This window comes from Culex quinquefasciatus, chromosome 3, assembly GCF_015732765.1.
Source record: "Culex quinquefasciatus strain JHB chromosome 3, VPISU_Cqui_1.0_pri_paternal, whole genome shotgun sequence".
In the NCBI taxonomy this organism is placed as follows: Eukaryota; Metazoa; Arthropoda; class Insecta; order Diptera; family Culicidae; genus Culex; species Culex quinquefasciatus.
The window spans coordinates 140,549,133-140,571,673 of NC_051863.1; the positions used below are offsets into that span (position 1 = coordinate 140,549,133).

The 22,541-nt window shown below is 36.4% G+C and overlaps 1 protein-coding gene across 2 annotated transcripts in view; it reads right to left on the minus strand.

The window, feature by feature from the left end:
• The window catches only part of LOC6033565 (tetraspanin-18), a 68,097-nt gene that overhangs the window by 6,353 nt on the left and 39,203 nt on the right, over nt 1-22,541 (minus strand). For both annotated transcript variants that reach the window (XM_038259324.1, XM_038259323.1), the window contains exons 3-5: nt 21,789-21,814; nt 1,749-1,947; nt 1,381-1,479 (exon numbers count right to left, since the gene is read on the minus strand). In XM_038259324.1, the coding sequence (XP_038115252.1) occupies nt 1,381-1,479; nt 1,749-1,814 (165 nt within the window). In that variant the 5' untranslated portion in view covers nt 1,815-1,947; nt 21,789-21,814. The remainder of the gene's footprint in view (nt 1-1,380; nt 1,480-1,748; nt 1,948-21,788; nt 21,815-22,541) is intronic.

Sequence of the window (22,541 nt, forward strand, 5' to 3'; positions counted from 1 at the left end):
CCCCTATTTTTAATTATATAACTCGATATTTCGTCGTTTGCATGCTAAATTGTGACAAGTCTTATCTTTTTACAGCATAAGGGGCACACAAGCGACGATTTTTGAAGTTGATGTCATGCGGTATGGTGGAAGCAAAGTATTATTAATCGAGATGACCCATGGGAGATTTATAGAGTAAACCGGGGCAAGAGTGCGCACCTTATTTGCCTTATCTGCAATGAGAATCTCCAATATTTGGCAGGTGATTAGCTTTTATTTTCGCAAGTTTTTTTTTTACTTTTTGAAGAAACTATTAAAACAATCAGATCAGTTTAGGTTTTGTTAACTTTGCATAACATTTCTACAGGACCTAATACAAAAAGTGGGACTCTAACTGTTTTCTATTCAGAGTTATGACAATTTCCGTAAAAAAGTCGAAACAAAAAATGTTCGCGTGTAGTAGACCCTTAAAATATCATGGTAGCTCAAGTAAATTTTAATAATCTAAAAAAAAACATATTATTATTATAGCTAGTTATTAAAAATGTTGTTTTTTATTGAATTTTTTAAATTTTTATTTGATACCATGCGTCTGCATAATCATAAAAATAAACATTTTTCCGAAAACGCTATTTTTTGAACGATAAAATATTTTGAATCGAACATACTCTTAATCAGGAAGGTGAAACACAACTTGACATTCACTTCAAAAATGTGTTTTGTTATAAAATCGATCAGAAAATATTTTCTTAGGATAGCCCATTTAGTTTCATAAACAACATTAAAATCACCAGTAAATTATCAAAATTTTAGACAGTTTCTCATATTTCAGGCTTAATATATTTATTAGGAGAAAATGGCGTAATTCAGATAAAACACATTTTTATTATTCAGCTGCACATCACGTGCGACTAATTTGAATGCAAATCTATCTTCCATCTCGGAGCCCCAAATCGAGATCGTCCGAAGGCGTTAGAACCGCCATAAAATTAACCCGGCCCAAGTGTTGCCCAGAAGGTGCAGCAGCACCACTATAGCAAACGTTCATACACGTAATATTTCAAACAAAAGCAATTAATTGCGGTAGAGAGGTATGTAGCCGCTGAACGAAAACAAATATGGGGGGAATTGCCCCCCCCCTCCTCGCGTGTGTACGGATCTTCGCGCGTTGCATTGAATCTTAATTAATCGTGGGGTTGCAATGCGAAGCTTCGTCATTCTGCAGACGTTGGGGTTCTAAGCTCGATTCGTACTCCTACGCAATAACACCGTGAAGTGAGGCTGACTTGGAGTTATGCGGTTGAATTTGTTCTAGTAAACAATTCACTCCTATTAACGGTTCAGTTTTCATCACATTGCGCCCTCAGCCCTCACTAGTGTTGATTCATGATGGCCACTTACCTCCAGCTGATCACTTTCAACCATTTTCAATAGCGCTATGAACGATGATTTGTCTGCCGCCAGCCATGCTCCCACACCTAGAACAATCGATCCGAGCACCTGGAAGAGTAGTGGAGGAGAAGTTGGTTATGATAAAATTACTCATCAGCTGTGGCATCCGAATGGCTCGGAAAGGCCAACCCGGGTTGCTGGTTCTTTGTCCGGATATTCAGGTCAACCGTGAGTGTCTACGAGTGAGGGTCATTTCACCGAATGTCGTTTTTATAGAATAGAGAAAATCAAAATTCTGCAATATTTCAGAGACTAATCATGATATAGTGAAATGATCCTCCTCAATCTCACCAGTCGACCAGTAGTCACCAACTTACGAAGAACACAAAGTTGAACACCGACAATAGCGACCTCGCTATGCATGATTCACAGTCGCATCCCATCTCGCGGGAAAGCGGGCCGCCACCGTCTCTTGGCTCTTGTGATTGTCGTTGTCTGGTTCGTCGTCGTTTTTCCTTCGATGATGCGCTACTGCTGCTACAGGGTAGCGCTGCTATTTGGTGCTTGCACCTTGATCTGTTTGGGAAAAACGAGAAGAAAATTGCGCGGTTAGATGAGTAATCAAAGAGGCGACCTTTGGCAATGGGGTTAGTGTTCTACTGAATGGAGGAGATTGCATTTGTGGTGCAATATATGACTTCTGTTAAATACGCACTCCAAGGAAATATTTCACGATCTGATAATGTCATCTGAAATCTAAAGACAATTTGTTCAATAATGAAAATTGTAATTTGTCAAACAGCATTTAGAACTGCACATCTCATTTATTGAAGATTCATTCAAACCTTCAAATGTTCTAAAATTTCAGTTAGGTTAATTTTAAATAAAGTTGCGTAACTTTTGAAATTCTTGCCTAAGCTTAAAGGACTCCAAGACGGATTGGCAATATCGGATCAGCCAAGAGAAAAAAGAGTGAAATTTGTTGAAACGATATGTCGATAATATGTTGCCTTCCTCACTGAGGTAAGGCTATAATCCTGCTCTAAAAATGAGCTATTTACAGAAAGATCGTTGACCCACCTTTAATAATACCTATTTGAGCGTCCAAAGTCCAGGGAAACAAAAATCTCGGAAACGGAAATTTTTCAAAGAATTTCTCGAGAAATTCAAAATTTATTGGAAGTTGTTCTGATTCTAATAAAACTTTTTCAATAATACCTTTAGTATTTTTTTAACTTGAAACACAGTTGATATTTCTCGAAAATTATGAAACGAATTGAACCAAACCGTTTTGCAATCCAAATCCAACATTTCTAACAAGGATTTTTACTGATACCTACTAATTCAAATGACATCCAATTTGGTTAAGCCAGTAATACATGGTAAAAATCGTAAAAATCTAGGCTCTTGACAAAAATGGTTTAAAAACCTTTTTGAAATGATATGACAGTTACACACTAAAAAAATTGAAATTTTACATTTGACGTGATCGTATATTAAACCTAATACCGAAACATGTAATCGTATATTTAATGTAAAATTATGTTTATTTTGACGTAAACTGATGAAATTCTCGTTGGAATACCATAACCTCATGCGAAACCTAAAATTACATTACTTATAACCCAACTTCACGTTTTATTTGATGCACATAACTGGAGCATCAAATTTTATGTAATTTTACATCAAACGAAACCTAATTTCACGAGCTTTAGCCGTTACACTTTTGTCTGAGTGGCGAAACGTCAAAACGTTCGCCATGGTTGACGCCGCAAAAAATATTGTTGTGTCAGCTTTTTTCGTCAAGATTATCTTAATTTTTTTTACTGGCCTGGACCTGCTATCGGCACTCAAATCTATGAGAAAGGTAAGTTTAAGCATTCTTGAGGTGGCAAAATAAAACACTAATAGTTTTGACGTTTTCCGTTGCGTTGCGGTTTGTCGCAGGTTGCCGAAATCATCGAGCTCAAAGAAAAAATCGGCGATGTTCCAGTTCCAGTTTTGTCCACTGAAGAGGATGTTCCCGGAGTGGACCAAAACCGTAGTGCCCAAAAAGTGAGTTCCTTCAAGCATGGCAACATTTCCAGTTGTGTGACCAACACACTCCAAACGGCATGCCGGAAAATTTGTAATGGAACAAAGCCATAGATGAAATTTCGGTGAAAATGCGAGGAAGAAAAATAAGACAATTAGTTGCTGTGACTAGTGGCTAGTGACAATTAGTTGTGTGATGAATTGAAATGTGTTGCAATAAAATCATAAACTTCAAATAAACAAACGTTTCTTTTTATCCAACAAGATTCCTACTAGAATCATTCTCCACCAAACAATATGTTAATGTAATTTTACACGAACTTGGATGATTGTTGGTCGTGTAATTTTACGTCTTATTTAACCCAAACTTAGGTCTGATTAGATGCTCCAGTTATGTGCATCTTATTTGACCGAAAATTACACGTTTTTTTCTTAGTGTGTATCACGGTGCAAAAGTTGCTCTAGAGTAACTTTTTTTTTGAAGATTTTTTTTCGATTTTATAGGATATTTTTTCAGAAAAGTCGCTGAAAATCGGTGCGTTCATGTTGATATCCATCCAATTTCTTATGCATATGTCTAAGGAGACTCTAACTTACATATTTGACCTTTAAAAAATGTTTCCGATCCAAATTTAGCAGAATTATGTCTTTCTTTGTAATAACTCCAAAATCAAAGCTTGAAGAACCAAGACATCCGAATAAAAAGCGTTTCATTGCATAATTTGTCATGAAAATACAGCAACTTATAACCCGGATACAAATTTGAGCATTAAACAATGCAAAACATAGATTATTTCATTAAAAAGCTGTTTATTACTCAATAGACTCTCAAAAATATTTGTTTAGTCCTCTGCCACTACATTTTAAAACAGTTTCGAATCAATTACATTGTAGAGAACAGTTTTTTTTGAACACGTTCTCTAAAATAAGTATCAGTTTTGGTCGAATACAGGCAGAGATATGCCCAATTTCGTAAAATCATGCTATACATTTTTAGAAAGGTAATAAAAAGACCTTTCCAATGCGTCAAAATATTTAAGATCTGACAACCCTATCAAAAGTTATAAGCACTTAAGTGTTATTTATGCACTTTTTGGAGGCTGGATCTCGAATTTTTCGATGAAAACGTTGTCCGGATCTCTCATGCGACCTATCATTGGATAGGTAATTGAAAGACCTTTCCAACGCGTACAAGACATTGAAGATCTGACAACCCTATCAAAAGTTATAAGCATTTAAGTGTTATTTATGAACCTTCCGGCCTCTATCTGATATATTTCGATGAAAACGTTGTCCGGATCTATCATGCGACCTGTCGTTGGATAGGTAATTAAAAGCCCTTTGCAACGAGTTCAAAAGATTGCAGATCTGACAACCCTATCGAAAGTTATACGCACTTAAGTGTTATTTACGTACTTTTTTCAGGCCGGATCTCATATATATTGATGAAAACGTTGTCCGGTTCTATCATGCGACAGGTCGTTGGATAGGTAATCGAAAGACCTTTCCAATGAGTTCAATACATTGCAGATCTGACAACCCTATCAAAAGTTATAAGCACTTATCTGCCCATAATTGAAAATTCGGCTATTATGCCAAATCAAGTATTCCAAGAAAAACGCGTTTTAGTGTTTGTCACAAACTCTCCGTCAAGGCAATTTACCATAAGAGTGGCATATTAGCCGTTTGGTTTTTCGCATCGGCAGCCAAGTCTAAACACTATTTCAGTGAAATTCAAGTTCCAGGAGATGCGTTGGAACATCCTCTACCGCCTGGTGCTAATATCTCGTGTTTTAATGGGAATCCTGGGAATACTGTAATCCCTATCAACTCAGAGTCGAAAACTGAAATTTATGTCTGTCTTTGTGTATGTATGTGACCAAAATTGTTTCGCAATTTTTGAATTCGATCCGGTTTAGTGTTTCGTACCATTAAACTGTAATTTTACGAAAAAAATTGATGATAGAAAATTCACCAGCAAAGTTTATTAATTTGGCAACCCTGTCTCAAGTAATGACAACTTAAGTGAAATTTAAGTACATGTAAGCCGGATCTCACTTAGTCGTATGGAATATATGTCCAGATCTAGATCCAGATGGGTCTTTGGATATACAATCGAAAGTCTTTCTGAGCGAGTCCCAAAGCTTGCTGATCTTTCAACCCTGCCTGAAGTTATGATCACTTAATTGATATTTGTGATTTTTTTGGAATCTGGATCTCAAACAGCCCATTTATTTGTGAAATAAACGACATTATTAGTCATCTTCATTACGAATAGGAAATGAGCTTCGTTCAAGTACAATTTAGTGAATAATTTCGCAAATGTTTACAGCCATAAAGCCAGTATCAACAAGTCCGTTATCCTTGGTTGCCGAAAAAAAAACACCGCTCATAATTAAGCGTTTGTACTCATCATCACTGCTCTAACCCCATTTCCTTTTGCAGTAGATAAGCGAGGGCTCGCTGGGAACCCAACGACGAGTGTGCAAGATTGCAGTCTCCGGCGGAATGATGCAATTTGTCACGGGATCGCTGTTTAAATATTGTTTTTTTAGATACACGACCACGTTATACCTCTGAGGTGAGTAATGAAGCTCTCGCTGGCGTGCAGCACACAACCGCACAACACGAGGGAGTAATTTTCATCAGCTTTTAGTTTGTTTTTATGGTTTGTGTTTTGGCTATGAGGTTTGCGTTTGATAGAAAGATAATCAATTATTTTAAAATGTCGGAAACATTCGTTTAAATTGGGTTACAAAAATGAAAATTTCTTGCAATAATAAACCAATGAATCTTGAAACCATTATTCCCTTTCATTTTCCGTTGACTGGCATTGAACTGAATTCCTACTGAATCTGTTTACACCGCAATATATCCCTTAACACCAACAAACTCGTTCAACGTTCGAGGTACTCCAGCTGGCGGTTCCCTGTGCGGTTCGTGCGTTTCGTGATCATGATTCCACCAACCGATCGATGACGTGCATCCATTGTGTTCCATCAAAGCTAAAACAACCTGTATAGTAGTGTCTCCCGTCCCGTATCAGCAACACATCAGGCCAGTCGAATCAACGCTTGCATGTAGCGTGCAAAGTGGCGGTTCAAACTGTGTCAACAGTAAATTTTTAATGATCGATCCGAAGGGATAGAGGCGCAGAGAGAGTGTTGGTTGAATAATGTAGTATCAGGATGAAGTTGAGCTCATTTTCAGTAAGATTTTTTTTTTGTAAAGGAGTAAGAAATTTTAGTAAATATTTTAGAACATGCATTTAGTATCTATTTGGAAAGGTTGAATTGCTAACAGAAAAGTTCCGATTAAGCTAATAAAGCAGACATGATTTACGCCAATTTGCTGTACATTTCCATGCCACACTTATCTTCGAGTAAAAGATTTTTCCCCCACATTATGCACCACGCATGTAAAGGTAAAGGTGCAAGATCTACACGTACTTGACACGAATTGTTTTAATTGAAACCGCCTCTCGATATCCACAAGTGGTGCAAACCTCTATCCAGAGTCAAGTTGAATTGCTCACTTGCTGGAGATCTGACTTAACGTTATGCAAGCACTGCGTGGTCGATCGATGTCAGACCAAAGTGCATCGATCGTTATTAAGATTTATGATTGCGGAAATTGGCTGGTTGCATTTACCTCTCTCTCTGTCTATCTCTCTCACACTCTAGTAGATGCATCACCAGAGGAGTGAATTAGGGACCCACTTTTAGCATACAGGTAACTTCTCTTGGAGGGCGCCAAATGGATGGGGGGCTCGACGTAATTGCACCCGAGCACGTGGCCTGCACTTTATCTTTAGCCTCGATAAAAGTTCCGAGTTCATTGAACACACGCCATCTACCGCGGGTGGGTTCTGAAAACAAAAACCGATAGCCGTGGACTTTTTTCCGGACTTTCTAAATTAGGTTATGCTAACACTACGCCGGGTCTGTCTGGACCGACCATCACCGTGGAGGAGGAGTACAAGGGACTGATAGTCGCTGCCGGCCAGGGGGGTTGGGAATTTCACTTTCAGCCGTCGTCGCCTGATGTTTTCCACACCTCTGGACCGGACTTGGGGACTGACTGAGGCAAAGTTGCCCCTAAGCTTAGACAGTCAGTGTGGTTAGGCTTCGTTTTTGCTTCTAGCTAGCTGCAGGCATGCACACGTGAGTAAGCACAGCACTTTCAATTTCAATTTTACTCCAGCCTTTCGCTGGGATGGGGATGAATAAATTATACGCCGGTATGCAGCAACTGGAACGGCTGGAATGGAGCGGTGTTAACTTCGAGTGAGGAAATAATGGTTATAGTGAGAACTTAGACTCGATTTGGTATTCGACTTATTATGCATTTTTGAAACTTTGATTTTTTTTTAGGTAAGTTTATTTATTGTAACTTTTATTTAAATGAAATAGAAAAGTTTTTTAATCATGAATGTTCAAAAGTTCTTCCATTCAAAAATGGGTTATTGTTTGATAAAACTTTGATAAATTAATTTAATTTGCTTAAAAAATAACCTCAACTCTCACCCTGCCTTTCGACGTTTTTTTTACCAACTTTAAATGTTCAGAAAGTATTCAAAAACAGAACTCTTAAACTTTTATGAAATTCTGTGGTTTGATTTGATAGTTTGGTTTTTTTGTAAATTTTGAATAATACTTTTTACGTTAAAATAAGTATAGTATACTATACAGTCATTTTTTTATGCCCATATTATTTTTTGACACATTATTGCGACTATTTTTTTTATTATAGCCCTCTACTGCCGATTTTTTTTTCTCTTACATTTTTATTTTTCTTTTGTTCAGGAGGTGTTTTTGAGCAACTTTTGTTCTACGAAAAACTTTCCTATTCTTGTTTTAAGTTTTTCTTGATTTATTCTTAGTATTTATATTTGCAATTATCTTGTTTAGTTTAGGCCGTTGCATATATTTTTCGAAGTTTATGCCGCCCCCTTCAAAATTTCAATGAGTACAGAAGTCTAATGAACAGAGAACAATATAAATTGCCTTTTTCTGCATTGATAATGATATTTAGCATTTTTGGGCTCGTTTAAAAATATTTTGAACTTTTACGAAATTACAATGTACAGCACCGCAATTTTTTTTTCTCGTAAAAATAAAATTTTCGTCAATATTTAGAAATTTTGGAAATTAATGATTGCAAAGCAACTGGACAGGTGAGCAATTCGTCAGCAAAACCGGAAATGGATTTTATTTGTATTTTTTTATTTGGCTCAAACTTTGTGGGGGGCTTCCCTATGACCAAAGAAGCTGTTTTGTGTCATTGGTTCACCCATACAAGTCTTCATACAATTTTGGCACGCTGTCCATACAAAAATGGTACGTAAATATTCGAAAATCTGTAACTTTTGAAAAAAAAATTGATAAATTTGGTGTCTTCGGCAAAGTTGTAGGTATTGTTGAGGAATATCTAGAAAAAATAGGTACACGGAAAAAAATTCCCGATATTTTACCTAACTATTTTTTTACAAAAACTTAATTTCCCATTTTTTTTTTATTTTCGCGATTTGATATGTTTTAGGGAATCAAAACCAGCAACTTTTTAGTCATAGAGAAGTATGTTCAAAAATTCTGCGCCGAGTTATGAATTTTAGAAAAAAATGTGATTTTTGGAAAAAATCGAAATTTTATATATATATATTTTTTACCAAATTTTTATTGTATATTTGCCATCGAAAAGTACTTTACAGATTTTTTATAAAGGACTCCATTTTCAAGATAAAAAAAAAGATAAAAAGATAAAAAAATAAAAAAGTACCGTAATCTGGGGTGAATCGGGACTACAGTCTGAATAGGGACAGCAGTTAAAAACACTTAAAGCTTTTAAATTTGGAAATGGATGTACACATTTTGTTGGCCTGAGTCTGATCTAACCGAAACCAACCAGAAAAATCAAAATATTGTGCTCCAACATTGTTAAAACTGCTGTCCCAATTCGCCCCAAGTGTCCCGATTGACCCCAATTTACGGTATACAAATTGAAATTACGAGTAATGGTTTCAATATTTTAATGAAAAAGTGTTTAAAAAAGCATTATACACCTGTCCAGTTGTTTTGCCATCATTTATTTCCAAAATAATAAAGTATAGACGAAAATTTTATTTTTTGCGAAAAATATTTTTTTTGCGGTGCTGTATATTGGAATTTTATAAAAATTCAAAACATTTTCAAACAAGCCCAAACATGCTAAATATTACTATCAATGCAGAAAAATGCATTTTAGAATGTTTTCAGTTGATTCGACTTCTATTTTCATGAAAACTTTGAAGTTTTTTGGAAAAAAAATTTTTTGGCCCCTATTTTTCAGACCAATTTCGAAGGGGGGGGGGGGGGGGCGACATAAACTTTGAAAATTATTTGCAACGGCCTTATAAAGATCCAGTAAATATAAAAAATGCAACTGCTTGACAAGTATAATTACCTGAAATCTAGAGTTTTATTTGGAAAGGCCTTTTCCAAATAAGTCTAGAAATTATATTTTGAATTTTTCATTTAATTCTTTCAGGCCTGATGAGTATTTGACCCAAAAATCCAAATTTTCAAAACTGGCCTATACATTTCGTATGGTCATAAGAATTCTTTTTCCATCATTAACTAAAAAATAAATTCAAAATTTAGGCCTTAAGGGGTTAAATAATGTTTTTGGTAATTCAAGCATTCAAAACCTGGTAACCAGTTTTTTAGCTTCAAAATAAATATCGTTAATTTTAAATTAGATTCTGGATTTTAGTAATATTATTGCAATTGACATGCTAAGCCATAACGTTGCAGACTTTTAAACTCTCGGAAAGTCGATGAAGCGAGTGTGATCTGATATAAAAATTCCGGCCTATCCAGGGTGCGGTCACAACGCGAACCAGTGATGCCAGCTGATGACCGCCCAGAGATAAACTTGTGGGGCAATTGCTCTCATGTTTCCCAGTCACATGAGCTGCTGAAAGACTCCGTGTGAATGATGGTGCTGGCCATGCTTCAGTAACAAGACCACTTGTCGTCTGCGCTGATGCCAGCCATGTGGTGCAGGCTGCTGCCGCTAACTAGTCAATGGGTGTTGTAAAGTCATTTCCTACCAGTTCGTGAATGGAGCGATGGTTGGCGGCTTTTCCAGATCATCATCGCCGAAGCGGATAAACGCGAATGAATGAGCAGCGAAGAAATGGGCATTGAGTTTTATAACTTTACAAATAAGACACTTCGAATAGCTTCAAATAACTCCGCTGAACAAAAAAAGCTCACTTCGAAGACGCAATTAGCTGGCTCAACAGGTACTAAACTCTTAGCTTCCGATCGCCACTTGAATTTTCCCACCACCGACCATCATCATCGGACGTGTTTATCTTAATTAAGCCCAGCATGTGGGTCTGGGGTGTTAAATTCCAGCAATTTTCAACCCTACAGAGTGCGTATTACTTCACGATGCCCACTGGAAGGCACGTAAAATGTATGATTATACGTACGAGAAAAATCTCAACCGTCTCAATCATGCGTGTGCTCATCAAGCCCCCCAAACGTAACCGACGTTATCTCCAATTATGAGTCATGTGGCACATTTGTTACACATCCGTCACACGATGTAATTAAATTAAGAAAGATGCCATCGCCGGTCGCCGCCGGTGATGCAAACGTTATCCGCACAATTAACCAATTTAAACTACATCGTCAGCTCTATCCAAACACGAGACAGCAAATAAAACGACATGGCTCGTGAGCTTTACAGCTCTTGTTATCATTTATCTCGTGTGCAAATCAACGACACTTCTGAGTACATACTGGGTAGCGCGAAGGCACGTAGTCAAATCGAACAACGTCCCCCGGAATCTACGGCAAAGAGGTCAGCTCACGGGGGTCAAGCCAGAAGTGGACGTAGCAGGAAAAAACAAAATGCTCACAAGTCACATAGTAGCGTCAATTTACTTCGAATGAAGCACTAATTGGACGTGTGCGATTCCCGAATGGGGCACTTCTGGTGTGCAGCTTTAGAGAGTGAACCAGGCGGTTGAACTGTAGGGAGAAATACTTAATTGAGAATGGGGGTACTGCAAGTAGACTTTGAGATCAGGCAACGAAAGGCCCAACTGTTATAACTGACACCTACGCACTAATTTAATTAACATTCATGATTCCACCATGTTTGATGGGTCGGGGAAAAAGTGTCGCGATTTTATTATTTGCAGAAATTGAAATCTAAAATTATCGGGCGTTGAAGTGTTTAACGGGAAGTCCAATGTTCACTAAGATCATTTATTTGTATATAAAACAGAATTATATCACATCGAATTATTATTTATAGATTTTAATGAAACTTTGTTTGGGGTCTATTCTGATATCTCAGTAAAGTGAGGGTGTTCTATAACTTCCTAAGAACTTCCTAAGGAAACGTTTAAGCCACATTTTTCAACAAGTAGCTGGAAACTGTTAAAATAGGCATTCTGTTAAATTCGTACGATATTCCAACATGGCGTTGATGAAATATTGAAAATATGCATTTTATAACTGTTCAAATTTGACTAAAATGGGGTCGTAAAACTCGAATTTGATGTTGAAAAGAAGTAAGGCCGTTACAAATACCCTTCAAAGTTGGCCTGAATAATCAGGGGGCAAAAAAAATTTTTTTTTTCAGAAAACTTCAAGAAAATTAAAGTTTAATCAACTGAAAACCAGTTAAAATTCATTTTCCCGCGTTTATAATCATATTTAGCATGTTTGAATTCCTTTGAAAACATTTTAAATTTTCATGAAATACCAATGTACAGAAAAGTTTTTTTTTGCTGAAAAAAAAAATCCGTCGATGCCTCGATATTTTTAAAACTAATGATTGGAAAGCTACTGTTAACCTGTAAAATGCATTTTAAAACACTTTTTTCGTCCAAATGTTGAAACCTAGGCTTGCAATTTAAATTTTTATATTTTATTAATTTTTTTGCCCCCCCCCCCCTCGACTTTGATCAGAGCCGCGGGACATAAACTTCAAAAAATATTTGCAACGGCCTAAATGAAAAAAAAGAAAAGGTTTTTGCTCGTGACTCGATTATCCGAAGTCTTATACAAACCTTCGAATAATCGACCTTCGGATAATCGAAACTTCGGATAATCGAGGCTACGCATAATTGAGTCTGGACTGTATTCTAAAAAACTAACTTAATCCACCTATGTGGTTGATGCCTCCCTCACCACTTTTTACCAAAAATGGGTAATATGAGTGGTTTGGACAAATATTTCAGCTATTTTTTATAGATCCAGAAAAATAAGTACACAGATATAACTTAAGTGGTCATAACTCGAGACAGAGTTGCCAGATTTTCAATGTTTTTGGCTCTTTCTAAAGGCCTTTCAATTACCTAACCAACGATTGGTTGGATGATGGATCCGGACATAGTTTACATACATTTAAGTGAGATCCGGCATCAAAAAAGTACATAAATATCACTTAAATGGTTATAACTCGAGACAGGGTTGCCAGATCTTCAATGTTTTTGACTCATTGGAAAGGCTTTTCAATTACCTAACCAACGATGGGTCGGATGATGGATCCGGACATCGTTTACATGCATATAATTGAGATCCGGATATTTGTGAAAACACATTTTTATACATAACTTTTGAACTACTTATCGAAACTTCAAACAATTCAATAGCGATAAATGGGAACCTACGACGACCAAAATTTTCAAAACCAAAATTTTCAAAACTTTTTTTTCGTAAAATCGCGATAGCTCGTGATCTTTATAAGCAAATCTCTTATGTCTATATATCAAAACTTTTGTAATTATCTGCTCTACAACTTTGTACAACATTGTTACACTCTAAAAAATAACCCTGCAAAGTTAGAAAAAACACGTAATTTTAAAATGAGAAATTTTGTTCTAAATTAAAAAATGACCCTTCTGGGTCAATGTAGATTCGAAAAGTACATTAAATTTCCCATAAAATGACATGTTCCAAAAATTTTTACAGTCAAGTAACGGAAAATGGGAGAATTTTTAAAACTTTTTTAGTGTTTTTTTTGATGAAAAATAGGTTTTTTCGGGATTCTGAGTACGCCATCAAATCGGGCGTCTGATTTTACATAAAAGTCTCTTTGACACCAAATTTCTATCTCATCACCGTTTCATTCTGCAAATTATTGAAAAACACCTCTTTTTTCGCATGTTCAAAAATGCAAGGGGTCGTACCGCCCCTCCGTCACGAGACATCAACAAACGGACCTCGAATTCGTGATCAGGGACAAAAGTTACCCCTTAGGACAAAGTTTCACGCAAATCGAAGAGGGGTCGGGGCAACTTTTCCCGATTTCGTGTGAGTTGGTAGAGAAATATATTTAGATTCAATGGCATTTTCAGTAGAACAATTTTCTAAGTAAATTTGGAAAATGTATGAATACTACAAAATTGGTTGTAGTGGCACCAAAATATGATATTTTCAAAATCAAGTTCTAGTGAATATTTGATCAAACTTTAAATTTTACTTAACCTCAAAATTATATATATTTTTTTATTTAGCAAACATTTAATTTTTATCAAATGAGACGTTAAAAGACATTATAAAATGTACGTAATTAATTTAACTTGTTCACTTTTAGTAAAAAAAAGTAAATCTTTCCTAGTTCCTGAGGGGAACACCCTTGAAGAGTATCGGGGCCGGCATTAACAAAGCGGATTCAGTGGCAATTTCATTCTCAACTTAATGTTAACATGTTAAGGTTAATGTTAACATTCCATAGGTCGCCTTCCTAAGGTGTCGTTCATAAGGTCCAGTTTGTGACGATATACTACTTTCCTTTTACTAAGCAATCGAATACAGAAGGGAAAAGATCACCAGTTGTGTTGGTCCGAGCCGGGATTTGAACCCCGATCTACCGCTTACAAGGCGGAAGCGTTACCACTGGGCTACGTGGCTCGGTTCACTTTTAGGCTGAAATATATAAAGAACGACAAGTCACCTCGGATTTTCAAATAACAATTTTCATCGAAGCAATTTTTAAAGCACCATCGAGAAAAACTTTTTGCTTCTCCTTAAGATGTTTGGAAAAAAAATTCCCATGCAAACTTCAACGACCAAAGCGACCCTTCAACCTCAACCAATTTCGCTCAAAATTGGCACAGTTTCTTATTTTTACATATAAATTGGGTATATTATTTGGTATTTATCAAGTTTTTTTTCAAAAAAATTCTTTCTTCTTTAGAATTATTGTATTGTCCGATATAAACACAACAGAGTTATTCCAGCTCAAATCAAGATTTTTTCTGGTGATTTGTACCCGACCCTCTCCGATTTCAATGAAATTTTGTTGACAAGTTATCCTAGGCCTATATAAGCCATTTTTGTGTATATGGAGCCAATTATACTCGAAAATAACATTAGAGAAGGGCGTAAGTTAATTTGTAATGTTTGTATTTTGTAATTTAAAAACTACTGTATCTCGAAGCCGTATTCGTATCAAAAAGTGGTCAAAGACAAACTTGTAGGAAATTGGACGGGTTCTTTTTTGGAAAAAAAAACACTGAAAGAAAAATACACGCCACTTTTATGAGATTTTTAATTTTTTAAGCTAAAAGTTAAATTTTAGGGTGATGTCATGATATTTTTTGTTCAATTTTTTTGAGGAAATAGCCTTGAATGTTACAAAAAGATTCACGATAAATGCAGGATGCTATGTCTCTCCGAAAAAAATACCAAAATCATTTACTAAAACTATTTTTTTGAAAAGTGGACTAAACGAAATTTAAAAAAAATAGTAGTGGGAATCGATTTTCATGACAATTTTACATAAAAGTCTCCATATTGATCACTGTCCTATGACCAATCCTTGTGAAGATGCAGTGGTTTTAAAAACAAAAATGTTGAAAGAATAGGTTGTTTAGTGGGTTTGGCCATTTCAATATGACAGACAGATTGTTCAGTCTCGAACATATTTTTACCGGAAAGCTCGTTCAATTTCCCATGAGTTTGCCTTTGACAGCATTTCAATTGGATATATGGGCTCACAGATATAAGCATTACATTGCTCATAACTGAAAATAGATTTTTTTTCAGTGTGGTAGAAACCTGGGTAGTAAATATGCTTACGTAAATGTTAAAACGAGTCCAGTTTTTTTTTTAATATGAACGTGATAATTTATATCCTGAGAATAATTGAAGTTGATACCAAAATGAAAAGTTGAAATCAACACATCTCAAGTTTTTTTTGAAAAGGTCCTATAAACAAAATTTTAACTTTTTGCTTTTTAGGTGTTTTTGGATACCCCTGACTCAAGGCGGTTCTTAAAACACCCAAAAAGCAAAATTTGAAAATTTTGTTTATAGGACCTTTTCAAAAAAAAACTCGAGACATGTCATATCTAACGAAAAACGAAACTATTGGCACTACGCCCCCCGGGGCATGGCCTTCCTCTAACGTGGGATTTCTGCTCCAGCGCCTCTGACGAGACAGGAGAAACCGGTCATATCTAAATATCATATCTAAAATAGAATTTGAAGCCGTTCGTTAGTTTAAAACTGACTTCAATTAAGTTGAAAATCGTTTTAAATTGGTACTCAAAGAATATGACAATTTTCGGTCAAGGTAAAACGCATTTCGTCGTGTGTGGTCTTAGCGACATCAGAGTGTCCACAGCGCACTTGTTCGTCAAATTACGTCAATCAGAGCCACGATTCGTAACAGTCGGGGTGTTTAATGTTGGTTTTCATCGCGGTGTCCACATTATGCAGCCCAAGAAATGGTCACGAGAAGACCGCAGGTATAAACGGCGGCCTAAGAGGGAGCGCGCAAAACAGTGGCCATGACCACAGACCCACCCATTCCTCCGCGTTGATGAGACCGGATGAAAAGTGTGTTCAACAATCGAAACACACGAAAAAAATATTCCGTTAGGTACTACGACATTTCACATTTTTCTTTGGTTGCAATTTTCGCGGGAAGAGGGCAGAACCCAGTGCTGTAGTCGGTGGCTTTTTAGTTGGGCTCTCTTTATGCTCGCGGTTCTTGCCTCCTCTTTATTGGCTCAGTTTGCCGGTCTACAGACCAGTAATCGACAATGACCGCCAAAGTGGCTTTCTGCAAACCCTTTTGTGGAAAGTATTGCTCGGATTGGAGGCGGTATCATAGGCTGGGATTTGTTGGTGAGTAGCATAGAATGATCAGGGTGTTCAGATTTCAAAGAGTATTAGTTTTACTTCTTTAAAATGTTATTTATGAAAATTATATGATTTGGCTATTAGTGGAAGTGATATTCAGTTTCTCGTTATGCGACTATCTTGAATTTGAGGATGAAATTGAATAGCTGTACTTACAACACGAATGTAAACTGCATGAAAGAAAGCTGTAGAAAGCGGTTAAAGTTCGACTAATTGAAAAGCAAACCCAACATCGATGATCGCTGCTTCGTTACCAGATAAGATTTCATCTTACAACATAATCTGTATGCAGTTGTTGTCGCGCTCTCCCCAAAAGCCGTAACGAATTGTCAGCAGTGTACAACCGCTTTGCCCCTTAACGTACCCCTCAGGCACTTGACACTTATGAAACACTTGCAAAAAAGGGTTCAACCGGGGGTGATGGGCTCCCCTGCGCGAAGAAAGTTAGTTGTACTTGCCGCACTCTTCCAGCAGAGGCGCTCTCCATCCCCTTGTCTGCCTTGTCCTGTAGTCCAACTAAGTAAGGCTATTGATTTGAACAATTAGCATATATGCGCGCACATAACGACTTTCACAGTCCGCTCCCTCTAATAGATACGTGACCCCCAACTTCTCCTACACCCTCCCTCCCTAATTGTTAAGGTAAGCCGAGAGGGGTCTCTGCTTAAGCGATGAACCCCCTCGGTTGAACGTCCAAGTGCCACCGAGCAGGAAGATGCCTTCGCAGAGTTGAGGTTTGAGTTTTAAATTACAACTCACGTTACAATTACACCCCACTTACTCGGTGCTGCTGCTGCCGTTGAACCAAGCTTGAACATCTGGGGCTACCCCGGGGAGGTACAGGGGAAGACTTTCTAAAAATCGAACACTGACTGCCACCGTCGATGGCGTCGTCACAGCGAGATTGGGGGACCCTGGTAAGAGCTCAAAGGTGGATCACTTCGTACGGTTGGCATGTGAGTCGGGCGGTTGTGAAAGGCTTTCAAGCGGCAGCTCATCGATGCTGTGTGACGAGAAATTGATGAAATGTCTAATCAATCACTGTCCGCACTAGAAGATGGATCTTGAGAAAAAAGCTGTGATGAATTTACAGATAAATGATTGAGTTACGGAATACCAGTAAATTCTTTATGATTCGATTTATTACTTAAGATTTTTTTTAATGAAAACACAATTCAATTTTTGAATTTGATGTCACTAAAATCTTCTGTTTCATAAAGGTAGGAAAAATGTAGGCTCTCTGAACACAGTCCAGTCGACAGAATTGAATTTTAGTGAATTTTTTACCGATAACTTAAATTGTAAATTTGGGTATAAATTATATGGAATCATTTTAAGATACCATGCGAACCCTCTTATAGGCAACCATGCACACTAGGGTGCCCAGAATATGGGACTTTTTTTCAAAACCTCGCTCCACAAGCTGAATATTGTTCCTTTAGCCATATTAGGACTCTGGGTCAAATATAAGCAAAATCGGTCATCATATACTCGAAGGTGAAGTTTGTATAGAAAAAATCGAAAAAATGTGTTGAAAACCCAAGTTTCTTACGGTTTGGTCTGCACGATGCGCTTCTTCCATCCAAATATTCCGAAAAGTGAGATTCTTATTGAAAATTTAATGCTCTACAACTTTGTAGAACATACCAAGCTGTACAACTCAATCCTGAAAAGTTATTAACGATTTAAAAAAGTCATTTTTGTATGAAAATCATTTTTTTCGCCAACTTTAGGCTCGGGTATCAATGGGTTAATCTCATCCAATTTCGCTCAAAATTTACACAGATGCTTAAAATAACCCAAAAAACTGTTTTCCGCTTGTGGAGCAGGGGGTAATTTTTTCTGGGCACCCTAATGCACACCCCTTATTTTTTATACCACTTAAATAAACGTGGGTGACTTTTTGTAACAAAAAGTTTAAAGACATAAGGTCGAATGCACAAATCGCCAAAAGTAGAGGGTTAAGCTTCATGAGATCTCGAATCTCTGCATTTTTATTTTTAATCACAAAAACTCCAAAAACGTGCACTTTTGAAAAATAAAAAAAATTAAGAGGCAAATTCAATTTCCAAAGCCGAAAATGAATTAAAATAATCGTTTTGAGTATATTTCAAAACACTTTGAAAAAATATTTTTTACAAAAATGTTTAAATTGGTTAACAACATTCACACATAACTGAAAAGTTGGAACTTATCCTCCACTAAACCACAAAAAAATGGAATAGAATCGAAGGGGTTTAAGTTTGTCAAAAACTAGTAATTGACACCGGCAATATCTGGTTTGTTTCTTTATTTAGAAAAAAAAACAATTTTCAAGCAGTGCCCGAACAACAACAAACATCCAAAGAGTCATTCTTATGCAAAATTTGCTAACTTTCCAATAAAAATACTTTCAAAGGCACACGGTTGAATTTTGAAGTTAAAAGCTACGAAAAACTTGTCAAAAATCGTCAAAATTATGGCGTCCAATTTTCACGGGTTTTGAATTTCCCAGGAAACGGGGAAAATATTTTTTTATTTTTATTTTTTTTATTAGTTTTAGATAGCTGAAAAAAAATAAAATGATTTTTTTTTGTGTTTTTTGTTGTGCTTTGGATTTAAAATGAACCACAATTTTTAATCTTATGTTATTCAAATCAAATAAGTCTCTTATATAATATATTTTTCCCTTTTTTATTTTTTAATATGACAAGACTAGAAAAGCTTGAAATATTTCTTTGAAAACAATTTACAAAAAAAAACAAGAAACGACAACAAATAAAATTTAAGATAAGTTTAGAAGATCATGTTTCATATAAAACATATTAACATTAAATTAAATATAATATTTTTGAAATTTAAAATCATAAATATAAGTAACACAAATTAAATAATACCAAGTTTTTGTAAAAATATATAATTATATAGAAAATATTTTAAGCACTGGGTATTTTGCGGATCTGTAAACTAAAATTTTAACAATTTTTGCTAATATTCTAAATTTATGCTGAGAAATTCAAAAAAAAAAATACGGTTTTAAATTGTAACTGATTACTAAATATTCAATTGCTCATCTATTTCCAAAACCAAATCTGAATTTCCAGACCAAAATTTAGATTTTTTTTCAATTTTGTGAATTTCCGAGACAAAATATAAAAATTCCAGGGATTCGGGAATTCCCAGTTTTGGAAAAATCCCGGGAATTTTATCCAGGGCATTTCCGGGATGGAAGCACTAGTCAAAATCATCACATTTTCAATAAACTTTTCCGTAAATTTCTGATAACTCGTGAAGATTTTTTTTTGTTTTTTTTTCTGCCCTACAACTTTCCAAACATTGGTACACTGTATAAAGAAAAACCTGCAAAGTTACAAAAAACACTTAATTTTAAAATGAAATTATTTGTTCTAAATGAAAAAATACCGTCTATTGCAGGCAATGCTTGAAAAGGGATCTATCACTGAATGGGACTGCTCGATATTCGATAGAACTTTCTGTCAGCGATCATTTCCCAAAACGATATTTGATCGCTGACACACAACGACTATCATGACCGTCATTGCTTGGCGACGGTCGGTGAACGTAAACACGAAGACGAAACGAACGAAAAATGAGCACCACTCAAGCAGCCGCCCGAACGAGACTACGTGCTCTTTCTCTTTTTTGTCTCTCTCTTTGTATGCTGCGTGGTGACAGGAGTCATATGATTGCTATCATTGGAGAGATGGTCGGAATCTCGGTAGAATGTCCCTAATAAAGTGAAATAAAAAAATCAGCATTTGGGACCATCCATAAACCACGAGGACATTTTTTTGGAAATCTGTTACACCCCCTCCTCTCGTGGACAATTGTCCATACAAAAAAAAAAAACTTTATTGTATGGATCGTGGACAATCTCCACACAAAGACCCCCCCCCCCCCTTAAGATATCCACGTGGTTTATGAATGGTCCCTTTTCCCTTTTCTGAATAGTCTTTATTATAACCTATAATTTAGCCAAAGACACCAAATCAATCAGAAAATCTCGTCTCAAGATACAAGTTTTCGAATATTATCAAAGCACTTTTAAAATTTGATAAATACGCCAAAAACAACTTTTTTATAATTTCTTAAAATTTTGAAAATGACTGCCCATATTTTGATATGTCAGCAAATTGATACAATAATATTGAACATTTTATAACAATCCCTCCCCCCAATATCAAATATTTTCAGTTTTACATAACAGCAACTTGATCACCACGTTGTCATTCGGTGCTCGAAATCCTGACCGAACCCAACACGATTCGATCAGTACGGCCCTCTTCAAGTGTGTCCAACTTGTTTTACGTACAATTCAAACAGCACGAAAGACTTCCATCGTAAATACGGCGCGGTGAATGAACGAATGAGAAATGCTCCCTCGATGATGAGATGCGGGCCGAGGCTTGAATTACAATAGTTCGATATCAATTTCATGCACAATTTTCTCCGGCTTCATGCATATTTATTTCACTTGTCAATTACGCGCAGTGCGTACGACGCAGCTCAAGTCACAGTAAAAACTCATTGAAGACACTTTAGTGTTTTTTCCAATGCTGTGTGATTCTTTAATGATAAAATGCAATTTGAATGCAATCACACAGAATCTAGTGTAAAGTTACATCTCTCATATTCATTTTTTCACTTCACAAGTTGTATCATCTCCGATTTTGACTGTCCTGTACATTTTTATCGTATTTTGTCTTGTTGTTCACAATGCTTTGCTGGAACTGTTTTATTGCTTCTTTTTGTCACCGCTTTCTACATGCTTTGAATAAATCCGATGGGACCTGTTTCTTGTTAGCGGTGCTTCCGGCTCTTACCAACTAAGAGGGCGCCCTCAGCCCTGCTGGTTGGATGTCGCTCTAATTAATTTTCAATTAATGCCTTCTAATGGGATTAACATCAGTGGTGTGACATAATGGACTTTGCAGCAGAAGCAGTCGGACAAACTGTTGATTAATTGAAAATTTCTTGGAATTCAGACTGGACACGGTACAGAATTCGTTGGAATTCTCGTAAAACTGATTCAATTGTTCTGCAGGCTATAAAATGTCTCAGCAGTTTACTGTTGATGCTAGACTATAAATTTATGTGTACGTTTCAAGCAGTTTTATGTTCTTGCGTTGAGCGTTGAGAATAAGCTTTGATTCCAAGCTTTTGATTTAAAATTTCACTCAACATGATACATTAAACAACTTAAATTATGATTTGTAGTTTTAATCTTACCTGAGTGTAGAGTCGTGTTTATTTGCCTGAAAGAAGAGAAAAAAATATTTTCAGTAAATAAGCCAGTCAGAATGTTTTTAGTAATGAGCAGTTCTCTACGGAATCGTTCTTTTATCTTTAATTTTAATTTTTGTATTTTTAATCCGGCTGAAACTTTTTTTGTGCCTTTGGTATGCCCAAAGAAGCCATTTTGCATCATTAGTTTGTCAGTGTCTTGCGAACCTTCGAGGTGAACGGACACTAGAGCTGCGGTATTTTTTACTACCTAAGCTCAGAGTTATTTCAACAAAAAAAATCACAGTCTTTTTAAAGACTACCTGAGTTATTTTCCCAAATTCTAAACAGTCTTTTCAAGACTAACCCCACCTGAAATTTTGTTGTATTTTACAAACGAAGCCATCTTTTTAAGAGAACTTTGCTTGCAAAATGCGTCAAAACAAAGGTAAACGCAAATCTTCTGAAGATTTGGTCGTTACGTCGGTGAAGCGTTTGAACGCTAAATCGGCTAACGGAAACAGAAAAAGAAAACAGCCTCATCCGAGGTCTGATTCTGATTCTGAAAGTGAGGTCAATCCTCCAATTCCATTGGCAAACAGTTTCGGTGTTTTATCCGAAACTGTTGACAAGGATCCTTCTCCTCGTACTGAGCCTTCTGCCGTCGAGAAACGAGTAAAGGCTCCGCCAATTGTAGTGACTTCCGTCTCCGATTTGGCCAGCTTTCGAACGCAACTGAAGAATTGCAAGGAAACTTGC